Source organism: Etheostoma cragini, chromosome 5 (assembly GCF_013103735.1).
Source record: "Etheostoma cragini isolate CJK2018 chromosome 5, CSU_Ecrag_1.0, whole genome shotgun sequence".
Classification (NCBI taxonomy): Eukaryota; Metazoa; Chordata; class Actinopteri; order Perciformes; family Percidae; genus Etheostoma; species Etheostoma cragini.
In genome coordinates, this window is record NC_048411.1 from 24,104,660 (window position 1) to 24,128,286 (window position 23,627).

A 23,627-nucleotide genomic window follows, 5' to 3' on the forward strand; every position below is an offset into this window, starting at 1 on the left:
GCCAGTGTTGTGTAAAGCAGCTGGCAGATTACAGAGCTGCTCCTGGCAGATATTGAGGCAGTTTATCTCAATTTAATATCGTAAATGGGGTGTGGACAATGAAACTGTACACAAACTATGATGATCCTCTTGTGACTCTGGCAGTTGATGATGTTTTATGAATATATCTGTGCAAAGCTGGAAGTTCCGCTGACAAGCAGATGGTTAGATGTAAAAAAAAATGAAAAAGGCTCAGTCTTGTCTTCTCTTTCATCTCATTTTTTTCGGACCAAATAGACCCGTTTAGTAATGTGAAACGTGCAATCCTGCACTAAATAAACCAACCCTTCACGTGTGCAACTCATATAACTCATATAGTTATCTATTAATCTGGCAATTGGTTAATAAAATTGTTAAAACAAAAAAAAAGTAAAAAGTGACATTTTCAAATTACTTGTTTTCTCTGACCAATAGCCGATAACCAAAAATCTTCATTTGACAATTTTTTTTTATTAGTTATTAATTTTCTTTAGATTGCCTGGAGCTGAAACAATAAGTAGATCAATTAATCTAAAGCAGTAATTCATGTTATGTTTATGTTTAGACAACTAAAGCACTTGTTAAAGGTTAGAGAAAGATGTGTCATGGTGAAAAAATCCACAGTGACTTGAAGCACAACTTGGGACGCATCTGTTTTAATACTAAACCCTTTTCCTAACTTTAAAGATTAAGTCTTGTGATATTCTATATTTTAGTTTATGTCAACAAAACCTTTGAAAAACTAAAACCAACAACGTTTTAATCAATCTCTAGATACCTTCCCATTTGTTTCTTACTGAATATGAACATTTTTCAAAAACAGGCCAAAAATACATTTTTGTTTATAGATATCAATTATCCAATAAGTCACTTTTACTTTTAACTGTGGACTTGGGCACCTTTATGGTATACTTGAGATGGACTCAAAATAAAACATTGATTGGTTGATGTAATTTGTTTGTTTTTTATGTTGAAACTTTTTAGGCTGCTGTCTTGTTTGGGACTCCCTTGTCAAAAGAGATCTGAATTTCAATGGGAAAATTCCTGGTAAAATAAAATTTTAAAAAGTACATAGACATATTTTGTAAGAGACAGCATTGGCACCCCCACACACCCTGCACTGCACCCATCTAAATTTGGAAACAGAGGTGAAAATCTTATTCTCACCCTTCTTAAAAAAGCACTTTCTCTCTGTTTGCTGCGCGTTGTTGCGCACCATCTGTCAGTATTTGTTACCTGTCCGCGTGACACCGTTTGACGGCGCTGAGGAGCCCCACGTTGAGAGGAACAAGGCACTCCCTCTGTGACAAAGACCCAAACAAGAGATAGTCACAGCATTGTCACTCCTCTCAGCCTCCAGAATTACTCATCGCAGAGGGAGCTGTGCTGAAGCTTATATGTGCACTATGACAAATATGACGAGAAAGAGGTCAAAATGTCAAGAAGTGGGATGCTACCATAATCTGCAGTGTTGCAGTACACAGACAACAGCTTCACTGAGTGGCATCCCATCTTTCAACAGGGAGGGGAATGCAGCTGATCCCAGCCTATGACTCCATTTTACCTGTTTTGTGGTAAACAAATCCAGTCAGGATTTTGGAGGATTAGTGTCTAAGTAATTCTTCGTCATCAAGTACTCTCACTTAATCCACTCAGTATTTGCATTCATTTAAAGGTTTTTGCCAGCTTGTTGCTTTGAATTGTCCCTTTAAATACCTATATGAATACAAACTTCTACTACTACAAACAATAACAACTGTGTTGTTTGACCGATACAAACAGTCCACAATAAACCCAGGTGCTTACAACTTGACAGGTCTCGGATATGTGCATTCGTGATGGCTAAATCGATTTCATTTAGAAATCATCAACCACAACGCTTAGAGTGACAGCAAATAACAAAAAGCAGAGAGGGTGGCCAGTTCAGAGAGGTTTGAGCATTTAACAGTGCTGAAGTTTTAATCTTTTTCTTCTCCTGTGTAAAGTAAATTGCTTATGTTGTTCAGATTTAGATGTTCAGGAAGTATTACCACTGGTTGGAACATCAATATCTTTGGTCACATTAAACGTGTTTAGCAGTCAAAGATGTTTATGTATAGTTATAAGGTCTGTGTATTGCTGTGAATTGAATGAGATTTTGCTTGATCCTTGTTTTAAATTAGATTTCTTTATTTTTACTATGAATCGGATTAGTAAATGTTTTTTTTTGTTTGTTATTGGTTTGGTTTTATATTGGTCTGAAGGGATGACACATTTGCAAGGTTTCAGATGGTTTCACTATTCAGATTTGGTTGATTAGGTTGTCAGATAGATATTCAATGAACAACACCACATATGGAAAGAAACATTGAAATTCACATATGTCTAAATGCAAATACAAGAGCCGGAGGGGAGGCGGAGGAGGGTAAATTACATAATTGCTGAAAGCAAGCAGCAGTGTAGCAGCAAAATGCAGTGCTGCTTATTGGTAGTGTGTATGGATAGATGTGACTAAATCACCATATAGACTTCCTACGGTAGCGTTTGTTGGGATCAGTCTAGAAAATATTTGTGGTGCCCCTTTCTTATAAATGCCAACAAAAACAAAGTAAGGTTCATGATCTAGCAAGATGCTCTGTGAGTTTCAGACTTCATCCTAAATAATCAACCACTGTAAGCTAGTTATTAATGAATAATTTCTCAATTTGTCACCTTAAACATAATAGATTACATACAACTATACAGACAGCAATATCCAGTAAGCTGACCTTTTTAACAACAATCAAAGAACATTGGACAAATCACCAGGATATTCAAAGGGTCCATTCCCATCAGCCTCCTTGATCAGACTAATCATTTTCCGGTGGCTGTCTTTATCGCCCCTATCAACCCTTTGAAACACTCGGTCATGTTGAAACACTCAGTCCGCTGTTTGACATTATTAGTTCCCTGCCGGGGGCACTCCCTCTAGTGCAGAAAACCATAGGAAAGTGAAGGTGAGGAAGATGGAAACCGACGGCTCCTGCCTGCTTGTTGCAGGAGGGGGTGGCGTTGACGGCCTCATCTCTGGCTCTGATTATCTACTCATTACAATCAGACGGGAGGCACTTGAAGAAGCGGGGAATGTGTAATTACGTTCAAATCTCCCATGACTAAAACAGAAGATAATACGCAGGGCTAGAACTGTGTGCTTACATCTAATCACTCAGTTTATTTAGTCATTCGTTCTGCAGCCACATTTGACTATGAAGATAGTTTTTGGGGGTTCAGGTGGTAGCTGTTAAATAAGTAAACACTTGACTTACAGCAGTATTGTTTGGAAGCATTCATTTTTAAACTGCAGAAAATGTGTTTAAACAATATACTAAATATTCAGACTTTAAACTATGTGACTTGGTTTTTCTTGATTTTGTTTTTATTCTTTGGTTAAGTATGTTGATAACTAAAAATGTATGGGTTTATCAGAAAAGGTTCAGAGAAAACTTTAATTATTCTTATAGCCATGCATCACACATGGCTGCATCTGCCCAGCACGAGATAGAATACACCATTTCCCAAAATGTCAGGGCAACTGAAGCATGTAAATAGCTACATTTCAATTGACACCGCGATTTGAATGGTAGATGGCTGACGTCCAATTTTCCCAGAGAATGGCTGGCAGGGAGAAATGGAGGAGAATAAAACACATATCCAGTAGACCAGAGAGAATAAGGTTAACCAAGCATGCTACATCCTCCTCACTATTGTATGATGGAAGCGTTAACTGTGTGGACAACTAGAGAAATCACTTTAAAAAGTTGTCTAACTAAAAAAACTAAACTTTTTTTTGCACTCCTTGCAGCTTAGAGACAACCGCCTGCCAGCCGCTCAAGACTGAGGAGAGGAAATCGGTGGACACCAGGGTGGACACCAGGGTGGACACGGCGGACAGACATGGCTGCATCAAAGGAAAAAGACGCAAACACCACAGTCATCGCAGGGCTAGAAGGTCAGTAAGTCTTTGCGCTTTCACAAATGCTGAGCAGTAGCACTTGGAAACCATCAAGGAGAGTATTTTTTATTTTTTTTTGTGAGATAATCTTTTTGGCATTTTAGTGATAGGACATGTTAGACATTAAAATGGGAAGATAGGGGCAATGACTAGCTGGCAAGGATCGCAGGTTGAAACCAAACCTGCAGCCGCTGAGGCTACATACTGTACATGGGGGTGCCCGCTCTACCACATGAGCCACCCTGGCGCCCTCAAGGAGAGTTTTCCGATCTCAAAGAGCGAGTGCTTGGGAGAGAAACTCGAGAACATGGTATCCTTTAAAAGTTGTCGGATTGTTGATAATAATGAAACATTTGCGATCATGAATGGTTTATGTTTTTGGTTTGGCGGGGGGGGCTTTTGTAGATGTAAGTGCTGATAATGAAACATTTTAACAGAACTCCAAAAATACTTTCAGGGCTTACCTCTCAGTGAGAAAACAAGAGCTAATCTCTATATTCTAGTGTGGGGAATATACATACTCTTATCAGGTTGGGCCCAGTGGAGAAAAACAAACATGTTTTGAGGAATTCCCCTCTGTGTCTTTCACATCGTCACTTTTCATCAGCACTTTGAACCGAAAGTCTCCTTCACACAGGAAGAATAGTTTTCATGCTTCTTATTGTTGGGGATGGAGAAATCGATTCAGGCAGATTTTCTTTAAGAAACCTCTCAATTAATCTGACACTTTGAAAGCCTTTTGCAGTTACACAGCAGGGAAGCAGCCAGTGATATGTAAAACACGACTGAAGCCACATCAGAAGGCGATAGAGAGGATCATAAACATGAATCACTTATCTTTGGATGAACTTTACCCGGCGGCTGCTTTTCTTTGTTTTTGAATTTAACAGCAAGCGCAGAGAACACGCAGGCATGAAGGCTTCTGTTCTGATTATCATTTTTCTGGTTTGTGCGTGCAAGACATCTGATAGAAAAGGCGGTGGTGTTATCCTTGAAACTAAGAGCTTTTTTCTGAGTTGAAGTTACACAAGAGGACTTCAGTAACTCCAACTGGCAGTGAGATGTACAAAGTCATTTGAAACTTACTTAGGAATCACAAGAGATGTCTTCAGGAAAGTGGTCACAGCACATGAAAGGAATGGAGACATTAAGAGCAGACCACAGTCATATCTCGTCCTTCATGCTACAAAGTAATCAACCAGGAAATGTATCCTTGACAAAATGCATTTTTGATGCATGATTGTGGGTTTGAACTCAGCCTAAAAATATAATAAACTCAAGCCACCTGCCAGTTGAATACTCTTTGAATATCAAAATAATAATAGTCAATATAAAGAGCACTTTTCAGGCAAAAAACGCTGTTTAGAGTTGGAAAAATAAAATATGTTGACATAAGTAACAGTTGCATAAGGTCGTAATTGGTAATCAATTCCATAAGAAAGTAAGAAAAAAAGAAATAATAAACACACACCCACATCAGAATAACGCAAAAGAGTATCTCATAGTTGTTTAGACAGGCTGTTCAACAAATGGGTTTTAAGATTAACTTTAAAAGCCGAGACAGTGTTGGCAGACCTGATGCTAAGTGGAGGGCTGTTCCACGGCAGACTGATTTCATGAAATGTCATATGTTTGAAGACCCATCTTTTCTGTTCTGCCTATCCTTAGTTTTTCTTTTTCTTTTTTTTTTTTTTTTTTTTTTTTGTTTTTTTTTTTAATAACTGTCCCTACTCTGTTAAGCGGCTTTGAGCTCGGGAAAAGCGCTATACAAATTCAATTTATTATTATTATTATTATTATGTATGACACGCCAATCCACATGCCATAATTGGCGTGTTATCTAGACGCATTCTTGCTTTTAGCGTGTATATCAATGCCGTTTGGCCTCCATTGAGTTACATTAGCTTGCAATTGTGTGAGAATTTATGCCGCAGCGAGTAGTAGGGAAGGGCGAATTGAGACGACAAGGGGTTAGAAGTCTATGCTCCGGCGCCAGACCATGCAGAGCCTTGTTTGTGATTAATAGCATATTAAAATGAAATCTTAAAGAGCTTGATTTTACTAAATCCACCAACTCTCTGAAACATGACCAATATTTTCTGATTACTAACCACAAAGAAAATGTCTCTAAAATATTACTTTTGTCTATGAGATTGTAATCATGTGTCTGAGGATCTGATAGTCAAGAGTAGTAGACGGAACGGCAGCTACATCCACAAATATTTCAAGCATCTATTTAACGGAACAAAAGGGGCTAAGAATTGGAGAAATACATGAAAAATATTGTTGCAGTTTATCCCTTTCCACTTTGTAAAAAAGTGGCTAATGAGGTGAATTCATTTCCAAAGTCATTGTCTCCGTTACAAAGCACTGCGAGTTGCTGCCTGAGAAAACTCTCCTCTGTTGAGAAAGACATTTGTTCTGTAGATTTTAATCTTATTAATTGGCTGGCAGCAACCCAATTGAGCAGAGCAACCAATGGTAATTATAACATGAAACCACTAGCCACTGACAGCGACTTGCTTCTAGAAGCGGTATGTTAGTTACAGTATTTTAGAGAGTGTTAGTTACCAGACCTGGTTCACTACAAAAGGAGCCCCTGAAATGAACCATTTACACCTATTCATGTTAAAAAATATGTAATTACCTAAAAAAAAACACTAGAAACATCAGAAATCCACCTGATCATGACTGCACTAAACACAATAATAACAAGATGTATTTTTTTAATTTGTATGTATTTCTAATGTGTTTATTTTCTAGCTCTCCTTCCTTTTCCGTAAGTGGCTATAACACTTGTCATTGTAAATAAGAACCTATTCCTAATGACGTACAGTACATAAAAGTAAAAACAAAAGTGTAACCATATTAAAAATTAAAGCTGAAAAAATTAAATCGATTTAGGACAATGCACATTAATCAACAGTTTTGTAAATGTGCCATTTTTAGCCAGATGGCTTATTTTCAACTCTAGCCCTATTTACATAGCATGTAGGGCTGCACAATTAATCAAATTTTAATCAAGATGAGGACAGAGTAACGTGAGGAAAATTCAACAGATAGCGGTCGGTTATAAGTCGGTTTCAAGGTTTACCAGTTTACTAGTAAACACAACATTTTGTCCTGTCTGTGTTGTTATTTAGACAACAGCAGTGACTAGTGCTAGTCGGTGCTAGTTAGTGTCTGTTAGCAGGGCTCTAGATCACATTTGAACCAGTGTTTCCACTGGTAATTCTCTGCTATCGCGGCCACCACGGTGAAAAACACAGATAACGTTATTGAATGTAACTACCTTCAGTTCGTAGAGTAATAGCGTGTTAGATGGAGCCTGCTGGACCTGGGTGAGACATGTGACCCATGGCCAGAATATCATAGGCCTAGCTCATAAAAATGCAGCGCAGTGACAATATAGACATTTCATACACATGACATGTGTAACTCCACTGACCCGCCATTCAACCCATGCTGGACCCATTCATGAGCCAGCCGTCTCTCTGTGAAAACGCCCATCGCACTCCCTCTCTCTCCCAAGCTCTTTTAATCAGTTATTGTTGAAAACAAGGGAAGGAGCTTTCTCAGAGATACACGGTATTTATTTCAGATAGCTAATTTTCATTTACATGTGTTGCAGTTGTATGTCTAAACAACATACTGTACAATTTCAACATAGGAACAATGTAGCATAATATGGACGTGAAAGCAGTTATAAATAGACTATTTGACAATAAAATTTGTTGATGATTTGACATTAAAATCGTGATGATTAATCGTGATCACAATATTGATCAAAATAATCTTGATTATCATTTTGACCATAATTGTGCAGCCCTTGTAGAATGTATGTTTTTATGGTGGTAGGAAACCGGAGCACCCAGAGGAAACCCACACAACCCGAACATGCAAACTCCACCCAGAAAAGACTGGGGATTGAACTCTGCAGTGCCAATTTACAGTGAGGCAGGAGTGCTAACCACTGAGCCAGCGGGCTGAGCCAGCGGGACAACCCTGTGCTTGATGTGAACCAAGTAAAGCATGGACTATGATGTAGTTACATGTATACATTTATACACATTCCATGTATTTGCATGATTGCAGCTGGGGCAGAAAGCAACATGCTCTTCAGAAAAACAGGCTCAAGCATATTCTCATCAGATGCCCCCAAATCCCTTTTTTATACACCATTGTTTTGCACATTAACCATTCCCAACGTATCGACTGCTTTTTTTTTATTCTTCTTTTCATTTTCTCGACCTAATCAAAAGAAACAGTTTCTGCTGGCAAGGAAAAATGCAAATGCTTGCCCTGTGTTCTCTTTCTACAAGGCCAGAATGGTAGAGGTGTTAATGAGTGACAAAGCGTTCTCATTACCAGAAGAGGGTACTTGGGCTTGGCCGGTCTAATCAGCTCTAATGCATTTCAGTTCTTAATGCTCCCAAACTGCCAGATACACCAAGCAGGGCCATTTATTACAGCTAGACAGTCTTCTGCATCCAATGAAACAGGCACATAGTCTCCAGAGCTCTGTGGTCGCATATATCAAGCGGGAGTGCAGTTTGTCATTGTCTTGGTCAGTTCTGATCACACCTGTTACCGTGACCTGCTGTTTGTGCAACATAAAGGTACATTTCCTTCATTTTTGACCTAAATGGCAAATGATTACCCTCCAGTGAGCATGAAAGTCCTTAACATGTGCCTGACAGCTATTTGCAGGTATTTCAATGTATTCTGTCCAGATTCTTATTGTGTGCTATGAAAATACCAACCTCAAAAATGGAAATTGCATTTCTGTAGCCTCACTCTTCATTCAAAGCAGCAGATGTTGGTGTGCCTTGCAGGTTTCATTGTTTTGAGACGAAATTTAAAGTCCATGCATCGTTTTCCTTATTCGAGTCCCCGTAGCTAATTTAGTTAATGGGAAGACACTGATCTAAACAATCAGGTTTTCCTTTATTTAGTTTGAAGTCATTTCAAGTTGTTCAGTGGAGAAGCAGTGATGTGTGTCTGTTTCATGAGTGAATCCAAATGAACATGATTGGTTGTCATTCCTGCATGTCCTTTAATAAAGCTGAAGCTTCCTCACCTTCCCCACGTCTTTCAGTCACAGTGGGCGGCGACGGATGTTTTTTGAGGAGGAATGTATAAGTGTTGAAGGCGTGAGACCTCTGTCTCAATTATAATATATTAATATCTATTTTATTGATTCATAAGTCTCCTCGTAAACGACTCTTGTAATTGGATATTTTCCGTGTTGGAGGAACGACTGAGCCAATGAGAGCCTTCGTAAGTTGGGAAGATCATCTAACTGTAACAGAACCACAATGTGTGGATGAAATCGCCACAGCTGACTGAACTAGGTCTGCATATACTAGTTATTTTCAGTATTGGTTACTTTTTACATTGGAGAGCCTGAATCCATGACTATCTTGGTATTTCGCTTGAGAAAAAAGCCCAAAAGAGGTGCAGATTAAGTTACTTTGATCAAGCATCATACTGCTTCAGTTCTAGCCTCAATGCAAAAACAGCTCAGAAATCGGTACACTAAGCATTGAAGTCACTCTCTCAAATGAAAGCTGCCACAGAAAAACAAATGTTTTTGCCCTTCTTCCCAATGTCGGGAGACAAGATTTAATGTTTTGGGCTTGGGGGAATGGGTTGGAAAGATTAGAGCAAAGGTTAGTTGTGTTAGGACTGGCCTGACAGCAGGTTGGTGTGCACGGCAACATTGAAATAGAAATAGTTCAAGGAACTTGACGTTTTACAAATGACATGTTGCTTTTATTGGTGTTATAAATGCTTAGATAGCTGCTTTTAGTCGCCATAAAGGCTTCTGTGTAGACTGGAAATGACTGAGTGGATGGATACATCATTCTCCCCATCCGCTTTAATTATTAATTCATAAAACAATTCAGTGTGCATGTACCAATTTATTTCTCTGTCTGAGTAAATGGGCATATCGGTGCAAAAACTGTAGTACCTCATATCTCCATGCCAGCGGCCTTATTTACTGCCCTACAATTAATGATGTAAACACTCCTTTACTCCTGCATGAAATTCACATAAATTCTGGTTCACCCTACACCAGGCAGCCTTTCCAGTTTTACCAATGAATCTTACTTCTATCCTCAATATCAAAGGTAAGGTGAGTTGCAGTCAAAAGCATATTCTTGGACATCTCTCCTTTACTCCTCCAGCATGCTCACTCACACCCGCCTGTCTTTTTCTTTCTCATGAGATTCAGTCGGTTTGCACTTTCATTCAATGAGTCTGTGGTTCTTCAAAGCCCTTGTCTCCCTTTTTTTTATGTCAGTCATTTTTCAGAGCGCAAATGAAGTGGACTTCTGGACAGCAAACAAGCTGTTCAACAAATGAAATCGGAAACGTTTCTTTTCTTTGTACTGATGAATTTACATGTCAAGAGGAGAGTGAACACAAGAAGAATATCTTAGGCTAGCATGAGTGTGTCTGTGCACGTGGAAATGTGTGCCGGTGTGTGCAGCGTCCAAAAGTGGCACCATCATAGAGGTCCATTTAAGAACTAAATTAAACAAGTTGTTACTGGATTAAATTGTGACACTAAACTGCCAGAGGACTCTTAAGATTAAAAACTCTAATCTCCAACACTTTAAAACATACCTAGTTAGTTTAACAAGAATCAAAGGAATATTTTCTTTTTTTCTTAATTCTTTTCTCAACTGTCTATAATAATGACCTTAAATGTTAATTTCAATCTAATATTTAATGGTTGGAATGGGGGAGCATATGATTGGTTTGGTGTGATGGAGAGCATTTGTCTTTTGTCTGTCAGTATGTGTGTATGTTTGTGATGTAAGTTTTTATTTTTGAGGTCCCCTCAAGTTGTTTGGTTAACTCTCTTGTCTAATTGGGAATGTATTGTATTTTCTTGAAGTATATGTGCTGTACTGTATGGTGTGTTTGTTCGGCAAAATCAGAAAGAATGGAAAAAAGGATGAGACAATCGTACATGTCTCAGAGTCAACAGCCAATAGAATGAGAGTTTAGATTCTCTGCCCGAGCATGAACTTGACCCGACTCGAACCAAGCCCTTGATCAAACTTTTGTGTTTTTTTTAATCATTACTTTATTGACCTAATTGAGTGGGGAGAAAGCTATGCCTCTCTAGATATGGTCCCTTCTAAATCAGGCGTGTTGTCGGTCAGTGCATCGGCATGCAGACCGTGGCAAAGGACAGTATTAATAATGTGATTAAGACAAGAAAGTCTCCTTTATGATTCCAGGGCTTTGGTTAGGTTGCTGGCTTGATCTGTTACCCACACTATTCGGCAGAGGAAGGAGGCAAAGGTCAAGTTTTTTTTTTTTAACGTTTCTTTAGTTGGAGTAATTTGCGATCCATTCCATTTTGAATAAACAAACAGCGCAGTTGAAAGGCTTTGTCCTCGTTGCATTATTCATTAAGATAATTCTAAACAGATTTCTGTAGTTCAAACAACTTGGAATTGTAGTTGAGAATGTCAGTTATAACGGCCTGTGTCTTAAAAAGAATGTTGGCCCGATGTAAGCTTTAATAGGAATGCCTACGGCTGAACAATGAATCGTGTTCCAATCAAAATGGTGATTTGAAAGAATCCGATTAGAGAATCGTGAAGGCTGCTATTTAATGAATGTAAACTATTTAGTTGACTGTATGGTCTATCATTTGTTTTAAAAATTTTAAATCCTGTTTTCATTATTACATTTACTTTTTTTTCGTAAGATACATGCTGTAATAATGTAACGTATCACAGATTATTTAAAGAAATGTATTATTCTACATAACATGATCGTAGAAGGTGCAATATGTAGATTAAAAAACAAAAACATCTCAAATCGTAATTGCGATATTTGGCAGAAAAATTGCAATTCGATTTTTACCCCAAAATCATTGAGCCTTAGGAATGCCTGACGCAGCCAGTGGAGTTAGCTATGGGTGCTGGCAGTGGATGGGATGTTTCACAGATCTAGCTCTGCCTCTGAGTGAGGCCATTTTGTCAGCAGCCTCGACTTCATTGAAGCTCACTGGCATGCGATCTGTTTTGTACTTTGTACTTGTACCAGTCTCGATGGGATTTTATCATCCTATTGTGATGGGATCATCTTGCGTGGGACATTTGACTCACAGATAATCTTGCTTGTGTATTGTCAGGGGGAATCAGGATGCATTTGTGTGCAGTTATTGCAATAAGTCATGTGATTTTTTTTTTTTTTTACCCACCCTTCCTAATAATATTGTCTTCAAATTATTTAGGCAAAGATGACGAGTTTTAACATCATGTGTAGGCAGCTTAAGACATCTTTTAACTCTAATTTTGCCGATACTTTGAGCATCACCAATGAAACTCAGGCTTAGTTTTTTGGGATTTCTGTGAACTTTCGGTGAACACTTAGCAGATTAACTATACGCTGTAAATCAAATTCCAAAAGTCCAGTAATTGGGATTCAGAAGCTGTACTTGCTGTCTTGCTGCTGAGATTTCACATTTCATATCCCGTCACTGAGTAAAAACAGATGTGTCCCCTCTGCTCTGGCTCTGCTTGCAGCCCTTCCTTTGATGAGGAACTAGCCCCCCTGCCCAAAGGGAAGAAGAAGAAGAAGAGAAAGTCTGAACGGAAGAGGAAAAGGAAAAGGTCAGTTCCAAAAATGAGATGAATCTGCAGTGAGGTGTATTGTAAGGAGCTTTTTGTCCTGTTTCCTGAAATAAATAAACTGAGGGAGGAGTACAGGAGAATGCTTGTTACTTTAGAGCTCATGTTTATTTGTCTTCCGTCTTTAGGTCTCCTTCCTACAGCCTGTCGCCACTGAGGAAGAAGAAAAAGAAGAAGAAGAAGAGCTCCAAGAAAAGCAAGCGGCATAGGTAGTTCTTGCTTACTACGACATCATTGCATGGCATGCCGTTTATTTTTAGATGACGGAAATCATCTTTTTTTCTTATCTTCCTCTAACAGGTACACCTCCAAAAAGTCAAAACACAGGTATGTGTGGGATTATTACAAGATATTGTGCATAATTTTAGCGTGTCTCGTGGCTGTGTGTGTGTCAGATCTAAAGGTTAAAACATTTTGTTATAAAAGCTAACTTTAAAGGCATATATTTCTGTCATAAATTTGGTAACCATTTAGCGTCTGCTTTTCGTACGTTTTCAGATTTAGAAGCCATTTCTCTTTACGGATCAGTAAGAAAGCAGGCTGTATGTGCAGGCTTTGTCTGCCTTCACGCGCCTCGCTCATGATTCTATTCTCTTTCATCCCACCAGTTCTTCAAGTTTAAAACGTAAGAGGAAGGATGAGCGCAAGCACAAGAAAAGGTCAGTCTGATTGCTGCATCGGAATCATGTATTCTCCAAATCCTACAAAACTTCTTTGAAATCCCCCCCCCCCCCCCCCCCCCCCCACCTCCTCTTACTTCTCCATGGTAAGCCCATCCAGTCATTTCACAACACCATTTGCTGAGGAAGACAGAGCATCCTTCAAAGTGCTTGTGTGTGTGTGTGTGTGTGTGTGTGTTCAAGATGGGGGATGCAGAAACATGCAGGCTTTTATTTTTCTGAGCAAAGCATGAAAAACCATTGTAAAATAATAAAACCTTTTGAAAGCTTGAGCCACAAAGAGAGGCAAAAAACGGGTGAAAGAGGGTAAGCGAAACCAATTTCATGCTGTGATCTTGCAACATTTTATATTTTGACTTTGGATGAGCAGACTGTTGTTTGTAAGCACAGAGCCAAGTTCAGTTGCCGCTTACTTACAACTCTCTCATTTGTTTTCTTTTCGCCTACGTTGTCCTATTTTTCAAACACGGTTCATATACTGTACATCAGAGAAAACAAGATCCAAACATTTGGCAAAGACAACAAATTAACATAAGTTGTCAGGTGTAAATATCTGCACTTTACAGACTATCTTCCACGTTCAACTTTGACCTGCCTTACATAAACACACAATTATTCCACACACTGAGGGATTATTACAGACATTTGGGTACACTCACTGTTGTGGGTCTGTTTCCTAATCCCAAAAAATAATTAAGTTAATTATGGATAGTTTTATGTTGGTAAAAAATAGTAGCAATCTAAACATCTTAAAGTGACTACATGTAACTTTTAAATGTTTCTCAAACTGTTTAATGTTCCAGTTGATGATCACAAATGACCTAACAGCAAACAAGACTAACAGTAAAAAAATTAAAATATGTATTAATCCCTGAAGAACAACTAAAAGCTAAAAGGGAAATTGAAAGACAACAGGCGACAATTACAAGAGACAATTACGCGATTGTAAATTATTTTAAATTGTCCCCGAATCGGCCAAAAGGTATGTAATATGTCTATTTCATTTATAAAATAACCTGTAGTAACCAACATTAAATTACTTCTCCCGTCCATTTAGGACAGACATGGCATTCCCTTTAGTCCGTGTTTGTGTTAGCCAACAATTTTCTATTCTCTTGCCTTCCTGTATTTGTGTAAAGCGTCCCTTTGTTTTATGAAAGGTGCTATATAAATCCAAGTTCTTATTACGCTACAACAATCTCTTAATGCTTTGGCTCCTGACACAGTGACAGTGATACCGGGTATAGCTCACAATACATCCAGAGTAGGGTAAGTTACAGAATGAAACACTGGAAATGCAACTATGCATCTGTTAAAAATTCTTATGTTTTAAATGAATGACTATCTGTCTGAGCAAAACATTCATTGCGACTATTTGACGCTTTGACTGTAACCCTTCTCCTAGACCGTTACGACAGCAGGTGTGGTAAAACCACTACTGCTTGTATCCAAAGGGCCACTGAAATCAACACAAACTGAAAGTTACAAAATATTGAATAAATGTCAGAAATCGAATAAAGCAAAGATCAAAGAAACACAGGCTGAAGATGGAGATTAATACACCTACCTTTTACAAGAAACAAAAAGAGTTCATGGGACAAACAGTATGTACAAACTACAAACAGTTCTGGACATCAGTAATATGTACAATGGTATAGAACAGATTGAAAAATTGAGAATGAGAACTAGAAATTGGTACTTAAATAACATTCTCATTTAACTGAAAATTGCTTTTAAGTACTTCATGTTGATTGATTAATCATAGTACGCTTAGCCCCTTATTCACTCGTGTCTTCTCTCCTTATCACCTCCTTCAGTTCACGGACTCACTCGCGGCGGAGACGACGCTATCGGAGGTCAGAGTCGGAAAGTTCTACTTACCAATCTTCCTCAGAGGACAGGTAGGAACCCATCCCTCCCCCTTCTTACCTCCCCTCATTCCCTCAGTTTCTCTTATCAGCTTGAGGTGTCTGCCGAGTTTCTGGTCACACCACAGCGATGACAGATAAGGCAGAGGTGACTTCCTGATCTCAGGCACGACCAGACCTTATCACAGCTTCACAGAAAGTGGGCCCCATATTCACTCCACAGATCGATGCACTCAATTATAATGACTTATTGCAAAATCTTGAAAGATGAAGGATGTTGTTTTTCACAGTTTTTATGGATTATACTGAACAGAGTTGACAGCATGATGATCTCTAGTAGCCAGTAGAATAACTGGACTCTTCCACTTGTGATGGTTAATCTTTAAATAATCATTGATTGCTGTTGAATGCACAAAATTGCATTTAGAGTCAGAATGGCATCCTTAGGAAGAACTCAATTAGTGATCTTTGACACGTGAATCGGGAAGATTCACTTCTGTGAACTCAAATGGAGGTCCAATTAAAAAGAATTAAACATTCTAAAATAAAGGTTTTTAAATCTGTCTGGAGCTCTTTATTACTTACTCATTATAAGGAGTTTGTGGGATTTTAAGCAGAGGAAATCTAAATTCAAAATCAAGACATTTTTTAGCTTAAAACCCCTTTTTTTACATATCCTAAAATCAATCCCTTATCAGCTAATCTACAAGGTAGAATGACGCTCAAAAGAGTTTTTCCATGGTTTTAAATGATTACAACAATTAAAAATTCATTTTTTTTAAATGGCCAAAACAACCCAACCAAAATGTTTCTAAAGGAAATCCAGATATTTCACTAACATCCAATGTGCACGTGTGATACTTATTGAAAACTACATTTTTTTTACAATTTCCCACAGACACCATCTGCAGAAATCTGTGGTACATCAGGCATTAGGAGACCTGGCAGTCGTAGTCGGGGAAAGCAATGGAGTGCTTGACCACACAGACATGAAGTGGAGATCTGCCACCAAATCAGTGTGTAAAACGGCTCCAAAATATCGCTCCATCCTCTCAACTGCCACCGTAAGTACACTTTAGGACTCTAACAATGCTGCGGCTCTTTCGGTTTGATTTCTCAGTGATGGCCATGTTAAACAGCTTATCGTGAGTCAAAATAAAATGCCTGCAGTGAGGCGGTTGGGTTTGGAAAAACTTTAACTCACTATTAGGATTTGGATTGGATTTTTTGCAGTAATTTTGTCAGTTCCCGATTTTCTGTTTTTTAGAAGTATAAGTATCGTACGCCATCAGGTTCTCGTTGTAGAGTTTTAATGCCATGGGACCTTTAATGACTGTGAATGATTATTTCTTGTTTCCCTCAGCTGCGTCCTCTGATAACAGCTGACAGTAAATTGACGTTTTCACTATGGGTGTACTGAATCCAAATTTTTGGGGTTCGGCCAAATACCGAATCCACTGGTTAAGATTCTGCCAAATCCAAAACCGAATACCAAATCCTAGTCCCATCCTCAGGCCATTAACACCGTAAACACATTAATGAAGTAAACAACATCCACAACCTCTAAAATAGGTAAATGTTGAATTCACACGCTCTTTTCACATCGTAGGAAAGCACATTGCTATTGCCAGATGAGTGACCATTTGTATGGCGTATTTCTGATAACCAGTGTTATATGAAGGCATGTTGGGTGGGTGAAATTAGAAAGCTAACGTAAGCTAACGAGCAGCTGCCGGCCTTTGGTTGCTTTCCTCCCACTGTAGTGAGACTCATTTGCCGAGAGAACAGCTGACCGCCCGGGAGAGGCACCGTCTGGTTAACACAATTTTTTAGCTGTGACTGACCTTCCTTTGCCGTACCTGAAGTTGCTGCATTTTGGCTGCTGTCTGTAGACTCCTTCATGCACAGCTTGTATTCTTTCAGATGTTTCATACACAAATGTTTTAACATCAAAAATGATGTTTAGTAAACCATAATAGTGCCAAAGGTCACCTAGTGTTTGGACACCCTCATAAAAAGTTGTTTCAGAGCCATCACCCCCTTTCCTATTTCACTATCCTTGTGACCCTTCACATTTTTCCTTAACCTCGTGACTTTTCCAGCGAGGTCAAGGAAAAGTGTTTAGGAATGACATAAGACATACATTTTTCTACTCTTTGACCACGGTCCAAGATAAAGTATGATAAAGGATTTTGGAATTATTAGCATTCTCTTGCCTCTTTGGACCAATAAAAATAACGGAAACACACGTCAGAACTTTTTTGGTTGCAAGACTTAGACTTCAGACTTAAATACGCTCGTCCTGCTGTCATAAGAATATGTTTCACGTTGGCCCTTCTCAGTCCTGTCTGTCCATCTGTTATGAGTTGTCTTCCAGCAGACAGTTTCAATTTTTAAAATTGGAGATCCGACCTGCTTTTTCACAACTAAAACTAAAACTGTGCTGTTTATGGCAGGTTCATTATTTATTTATTTATTTTAAGTGATGTTCTCCCAAAGAGCCTCTTAAATACAGCTATGTCCTTAAACTCATTGTCTCATGCTTATTGGAGCATGAAATACATTTTTATTTCTCTCCAGCAATCATTACATTATGGTAATTGCACAGACACATGTTTTTAATTACACACCACAGGGTTTTAATTGAAATTCAATAAATAAATCTATTAATTGAATCATGCCTGACATTCAATAACCCAAAGTCTTTCAGGAGGACTTCCCAGTTGGTTGCTGAGGGGTAGCCTCAGAAATATTCAGTGGTGTTTGCATTTATTTATGGGTTTTGATTTGGTAAATAAAAACATGTCATTTCAAAAGTAATGCAGAAGGACCTTTGCTTAATATTTCTTTCCCAAAAAAAGCTATCCATAAAGGGAAAGGTAGGTATGACTGGACAGAAAACCCCTCAAAAATATGAATAATCAACATGAATGTGGTTGATTATAAAATATGTCAAACTTTCCTGTAAATATATGTAACTGGTAAATTGATACATTCCTTTTGTGGTGTAAGCATAAGTAAAGTTGTGGCAACAAAAGGAAATAAAAGCTCAAAAGAACCTTTTGAATGTCAAACAATCTCCAGGGGACAGTGAAGAATGTCTCTGATTAGAATGTGTCCTGTTAGTCAAATCATTAGCTCTTGAGTACGATGCAGCGGTAAAGAGAATGGTAGAAGAACAAAGATTTCTTTCAATTTCCCTCGGGGTTGGTCTGTTGTGCCAACTTTACACTAGATGATGGGAAACCTTCGCCAGATTTACCTCTGAGTATCTCGTAATCAATAAACAAATAAAGAGAGATCATAATTTAATTAGATTATTCAGGTGTGGTCCTCGGAGAGTCCGTATCTTTTTCCGTCTGCAGTAAAAACAAATAATAAAATAAACGTTAAGTGGGCAGTAGTTGTACTCACAAGCACACTATTAAAGTATTCTGGAACTTTTTGCTCCCAGAAACTTACAAAACAATGGACCAAAGAAAAAGTAACATGCCAATATAAGTCTAACTGGCTCTGGGTTTGAAGAGAGGGTTATTGTCTTTTTCTTGCAATTTACGACTAATGATGAACTTATGTTGCCCGCTCTTCCCTTTTTCTTACACCTTACCTACTTAAGGAGGAAATCTTGATTGGTAAGTCGATGCTATCCGCAGATTTAGGGATTTACTTGTAGGTCGGTGCAGGCTAATTATTTACTTCTTACAGGAGAAAGAGCACAGTCATCTGTCCCATTCTGAGGGCTTTCTTAGTTAGACTGATGGGATCTCTCTTTGTCTGCAATCCTTTTCATTTCTACATAATACCCATTTTGTGATGTTTGTGCAACGTTCTTTATATATATAGGCTTTTCAATGGGGCTTGTTTACTCTTTTTTCTCTTGGGTTTAGAGCCGGTAGATTTTTCAACGCATAGTTTTTCTTTCTTATTTGCTCTTTTGTTGTTCCTTTCATATAGTTGTTTTAGTTTATACTTACTTTATCTTAATTTGTTTCCTGTTGATTTCTTTGACTTTAGTTGAGTTAGGACTTTGTTTTGGGGTTAATCGCATGCTTCAAATTTGCATGATGTCTTTTATCTTTCAAAATTTTCTGTCCCAAGAAAAGAAAAATAAATACTTCTCTGTGTTTTCAAGGGAATATGAACATTGAGTATTGAGTATTCACAGTGCATCAAAGCAGATAGCAGGTTCCATTATCCACACACGTTTGGTTTTAAGCCGCAGCCTCTTTGTCTGTTTGCAGATTTTGTCGTCAAAACCCGGAAGCAAGCTTTTACACGGAAAAGGGTCTCGGCATTTATCGAGCCAGACCGAAGGTCCGCACGATTACGATTCTGGGAATGACACATGTTCGCCGCCATCAAGCAAAACTGGCGTTACTCAGGCAAATGTCACTGACAACAAGAAGAGCCACCGTAAACGCATGGCCTCTCCAGAAAAGCTGAAGTTCACTGACAAAGACAATGGCTCTGATTCAGGAAACTCTGTGACAAGCTACGCTTCCCTGTGCAAACCTTACATGGAGGACGACTTGTCTGCAACCCTTTACAGTGGAAACGGCAAGAGGTAATGTTGTGTTCATAATAAATAATCCATCTGAATGAATGCTTCCCAGGAACATTGCAAGCTGTTTATCTTCTGTTTCCACGCTCTGTTTCCTCTTTTGAAATATTCAGCTTCATGAGTGAGAAAAAAGGGAACGCATTTTTTGAAAAAACAACCCAGTTTGGGCTTTATCACTCAAAGCAGTGAAACACGTTTTCTTTGCAGAGAGGAGATAACCTTAGGGTGCCGGGTAGAGGTTGTGAGATCTCCAAAGCCTTCCAGCTGTCCACAGAGGAGGAGAGATTCGTCTCGAAGGCGCCAGTCATCCAGCAGCTCGAGCAGGAGCAGATCCTCGGGGAGTTCCAGATACTCTGGCCGCTACTCTCGTAGCCTGTCGCTGTCATCTTTCAGGTGGGTTAACTACTTTTGTGTTGAAAATCACCAACATCCAGGGGTGAAATTTGATTTTTACATTTATTAAGGACTGTACTTGCCACTTTCTACTTCTACTGCACTACATTTCAGAAAGAACTATTGTACTTTTTACTCCACTACATTAATTTGACAGCTTTAGTTACTAGTTGCATTACAAATTAAGATTCTTGTACACAAAACACATGTAGTTTATAAAATAAAATGTTTTATTAAAAAGGAAATTACCCAACAATATAGAGGCCTACAAGTACAGCTGAAATAATTAGCTGATTCCACACACAAGTATTTAGATTGTTTTCCGTTTCCAAAATGTGAGACTTTTTCTGCGTTGAGTACTTTTACTTTAAAGTAAATTTTTTCTGATGATACTTACATAGTTTTATACGTAAAATGTTCAATGCTTGCCTTTTATTTGTAAAATAATATTATTACAGTGTGCTATTAGTACTTAGTACTAGTAAAGGATCTAAATACTTCTTCCACCACTGTTAACATCCACTAAAACCCAAGTACATTTCCAGTGACTTGCAATTCAATTTGCACATAAAGTGGAAAACCACTTTGGCCCAGATTGAAAAATGTCAACATCCGTTAAATGGATTGCTATGAAATGTGGTAGCCTACAGATAGCCGTGGTGCCCAAACAAAGAATCCTAATGATTTGGTGATCCCTTGACTTTTCCTAGCCCCACCAGCACGTCGAAGTTGTTGCTCATCCTGAGAAATATCTCAACATCTACAAAATGCGTTGGCACTCAGCTAGTCACAGCCATTGACAGTTTTCTAGATGATGTCTCCTCATGACTTTGGTGATCCCCTGACTTCCTCTAGCACCACCATGAGGTTTACGTTTGTGGTTTTGTGTTCCCCTCTGGATTAGTTTATGTCCATGACGTTCCGGTTCCGGATGTCACTTTTTTCAGCCGGATGTCCAGTACCTACCGCTTTCTTTGTGTTGTAATTTTAATATCCGATGAATTTATGAGGACTACCACACATGTGCCATCAAAACAAGTTCCTTCCCGAAGCTATTTTGAAGCGGCACCGTGACTCTCCTGTGTGGAGAGTCCACACAGCTAAAGTCTGGCAGGTCTAAAGTTACACGTCGTAAAGGCAGGCAGGAAAAACTCTGTCACGCACAGAGACGGGGGCACGTAGTAGGAGCTGGAAAATATACAAAAAGATGTATCCAGTAGTGTTGTAATTTCTTTTTGTTTTCTAAAATTGGTATAGACAAAAAGTATAATTGGGAAACCGGTATAAGTCACGGAATTGTTATCGGTACCGTTATTAAAAATGGTTGAAGGATACCCAGCCCTACTGTCAGGATACATTCCCAAAAGTAAGTTGATGTAAATGTGCACTGATTCATATTCATATTCATAGTTTGCAGAGACTTGCAGAAATATTTGTGCAACATTTTATACTGTACGATCGTAACTACTGCTGCTTAGTGCGATTCCAGGGGATAATTGTTGTTTTTCTCGTTGCCAGCTCGTACTCGCCTTCACCGAGTTATTCAGCTGACCTGAGGCGACGAGGCAGCGTGGCCAGCCTAAGCTCCACAGGAAGCTACTCCAGACACAGTGCTGACAGGTGAACTTTGCGAAAAATTTTCAACTGCTAATGACTTATTATTTATTGGTGAAGGAAAACCAATCCACACTGTAATGACCTTGTTGGTGATTCAATTTTCACTTTACGTTACATCTGCTTCCCAGACTACGAGACAGAAAGAGAATGCATAGCTCCCGAGAGAAACATGTGAAGCATGCACATAAGGTTAGTGGGAAGAGACGAAGACGCAAATCCTACTCTCCTATGAAGAAAAGGAGGAGAGACTCGCCAAGCCACCTGGAAGCACGCCGAATCACAAGGTACAGCTTTTCCAGCTGGGTTATTTACAGCTACAGTATACATTATTATGCCGAAATGCAGCAAATAAGGAAAAAAGAAAAACATTTACTGTTTGTCACACCCTCCGCTCCCTTAGCTGGACAAGTCCCCACCCTGAAATCTTTCACCTTGCGTTGATGAGCTGTGTACCTTGAAATGGCATTTAGCCAGACGATGACATAACCGTAAGCTCCAAAGGCACCATAGGTGCTGACGAAGCAGATGGTGGAACACAGGCAATCTGAAATGTAAAACCGAGTTAGCTTTACTTTTCTTTCATTTTATACTGCTCTTTGACAGCAGCAAATGATATACACCCAGAAATATGCACAAAAGAACACAACATCCACAGACAGATCCCGGATAACAGATTTTTTGTGGTTATCGCTCCACTAATCTAAATTGTTCAGAATATGAATTATAGGCCAAATGACTATGTGAAAGGTTCATCGTAGTGAACCCACGAAGAATTGTCAGCCGTTTTAGTTTCTATAAGCTCGCTGTTTTGGTTTTGCCTACGGGACAGGCCTGCAAAAGGGATATTTTATTTCAGTGAGGCTGTTTTGATGAAAACAGCTGTCTCTTGAGAAGAAAGCTGATGAGAGGAGTGAAAGTGAACCAAAACAGCTAAATTGCTGCTGTGAAACCAGAGCAATAAAATGCCAAGCTGGTGTGTCATTTGACGCATTGTTCATCTGAAAACAATGATGAGTGCAGTTTTAAGGTTTAGTAAAATGTACACCTTTCAGCTTTAATTCTCTTAATTTACTTTATGTCAGTTTCACACCCCTTACTCTTTTTTTTGGCTCTTCACAGTGCCAGGAAGCGACCCATCCCTTACTTCCGACCCAGCCCTTCGTGCAGCAGTCGATCCACCAGTGTGTCATCCTGGAGCAGCCTCTTCACCCGCAGCCGCAGTCGCAGCCCCATCCACAGTATTAGCCGGAGCCGGAGCCACAGTTACTCCTCCTACAGGAGCTTCAGCCGCAGTTCATCCTGGAACTCAATCTTTGGGACCCGCAGTCGCAGCCGGAGCCGCGGTTCATTGACCAAACGCAACAGAACGAGGCACTAGGTTTCTAAGGGCACATTAAAGGACGAGAGCAGGTACGGTGGATGTTGGAGCAGTTGTCTGTGTGCGTCTCCGTGCTCCACTTTGACACTTGAGTGGAAATGTCCCAGCATGGGGTCCGACCACGTCTTTCATTGAGGCAGTCTTGTTTGCTCTCTGCCTACAGAGACCACTGGAGACCGAATGTCTTTTTGTTTGTTTTGATCTTGTACTGCATTCTCTTGCATCAGCACTCACAATGGCCTGAGACTATTTATCTTTTAGATGTTACTAAAGAAAATGCACATGGGACTAGACAGTGTTCCTGTATTTGGTCAACAAACATTGCTGTTCCTTATTTTATGTCCATTCACTTCCCATTGAATTACTGTCCTAAGTAAATGTTCAATATGTATTTGGAAATTGATAGTTCTTGAAAAGGGTGCATAAGGGGCCTGAAGATAATACTAAGAAATTACTTAATTCCCAAAATTTCCGGGGGGGGG

At 39.1% G+C, this 23,627-nt stretch overlaps 1 protein-coding gene and 1 long non-coding RNA gene across 2 annotated transcripts in view; one reads left to right on the top strand and one right to left on the bottom strand.

Annotated features, from left to right (window-relative positions):
• The window catches only part of LOC117945325, a 19,190-nt gene extending 2,048 nt beyond the window's left edge, over positions 1-17,142 (bottom strand). The window contains exons 1-2 of the long non-coding RNA XR_004656773.1: positions 17,006-17,142; positions 7,215-7,224 (exon numbers count right to left, since the gene is read on the bottom strand). This is a non-coding gene — a long non-coding RNA (uncharacterized LOC117945325). The remainder of the gene's footprint in view (positions 1-7,214; positions 7,225-17,005) is intronic.
• srrm4 (serine/arginine repetitive matrix 4) overlaps positions 1-23,539 on the top strand; it is a 57,888-nt gene extending 34,349 nt beyond the window's left edge. The window contains exons 2-13 of the mRNA XM_034872757.1: positions 3,839-3,985; positions 12,544-12,630; positions 12,777-12,857; positions 12,949-12,975; positions 13,257-13,307; positions 15,146-15,229; positions 16,095-16,260; positions 19,438-19,760; positions 19,965-20,150; positions 21,669-21,770; positions 21,896-22,051; positions 22,887-23,539. Coding sequence (XP_034728648.1) covers positions 3,839-3,985; positions 12,544-12,630; positions 12,777-12,857; positions 12,949-12,975; positions 13,257-13,307; positions 15,146-15,229; positions 16,095-16,260; positions 19,438-19,760; positions 19,965-20,150; positions 21,669-21,770; positions 21,896-22,051; positions 22,887-23,145 — 1,669 coding nt within the window. The 3' untranslated portion in view covers positions 23,146-23,539. The remainder of the gene's footprint in view (positions 1-3,838; positions 3,986-12,543; positions 12,631-12,776; positions 12,858-12,948; positions 12,976-13,256; positions 13,308-15,145; positions 15,230-16,094; positions 16,261-19,437; positions 19,761-19,964; positions 20,151-21,668; positions 21,771-21,895; positions 22,052-22,886) is intronic.
• The last annotated feature ends 88 nt before the right edge of the window (positions 23,540-23,627 follow it).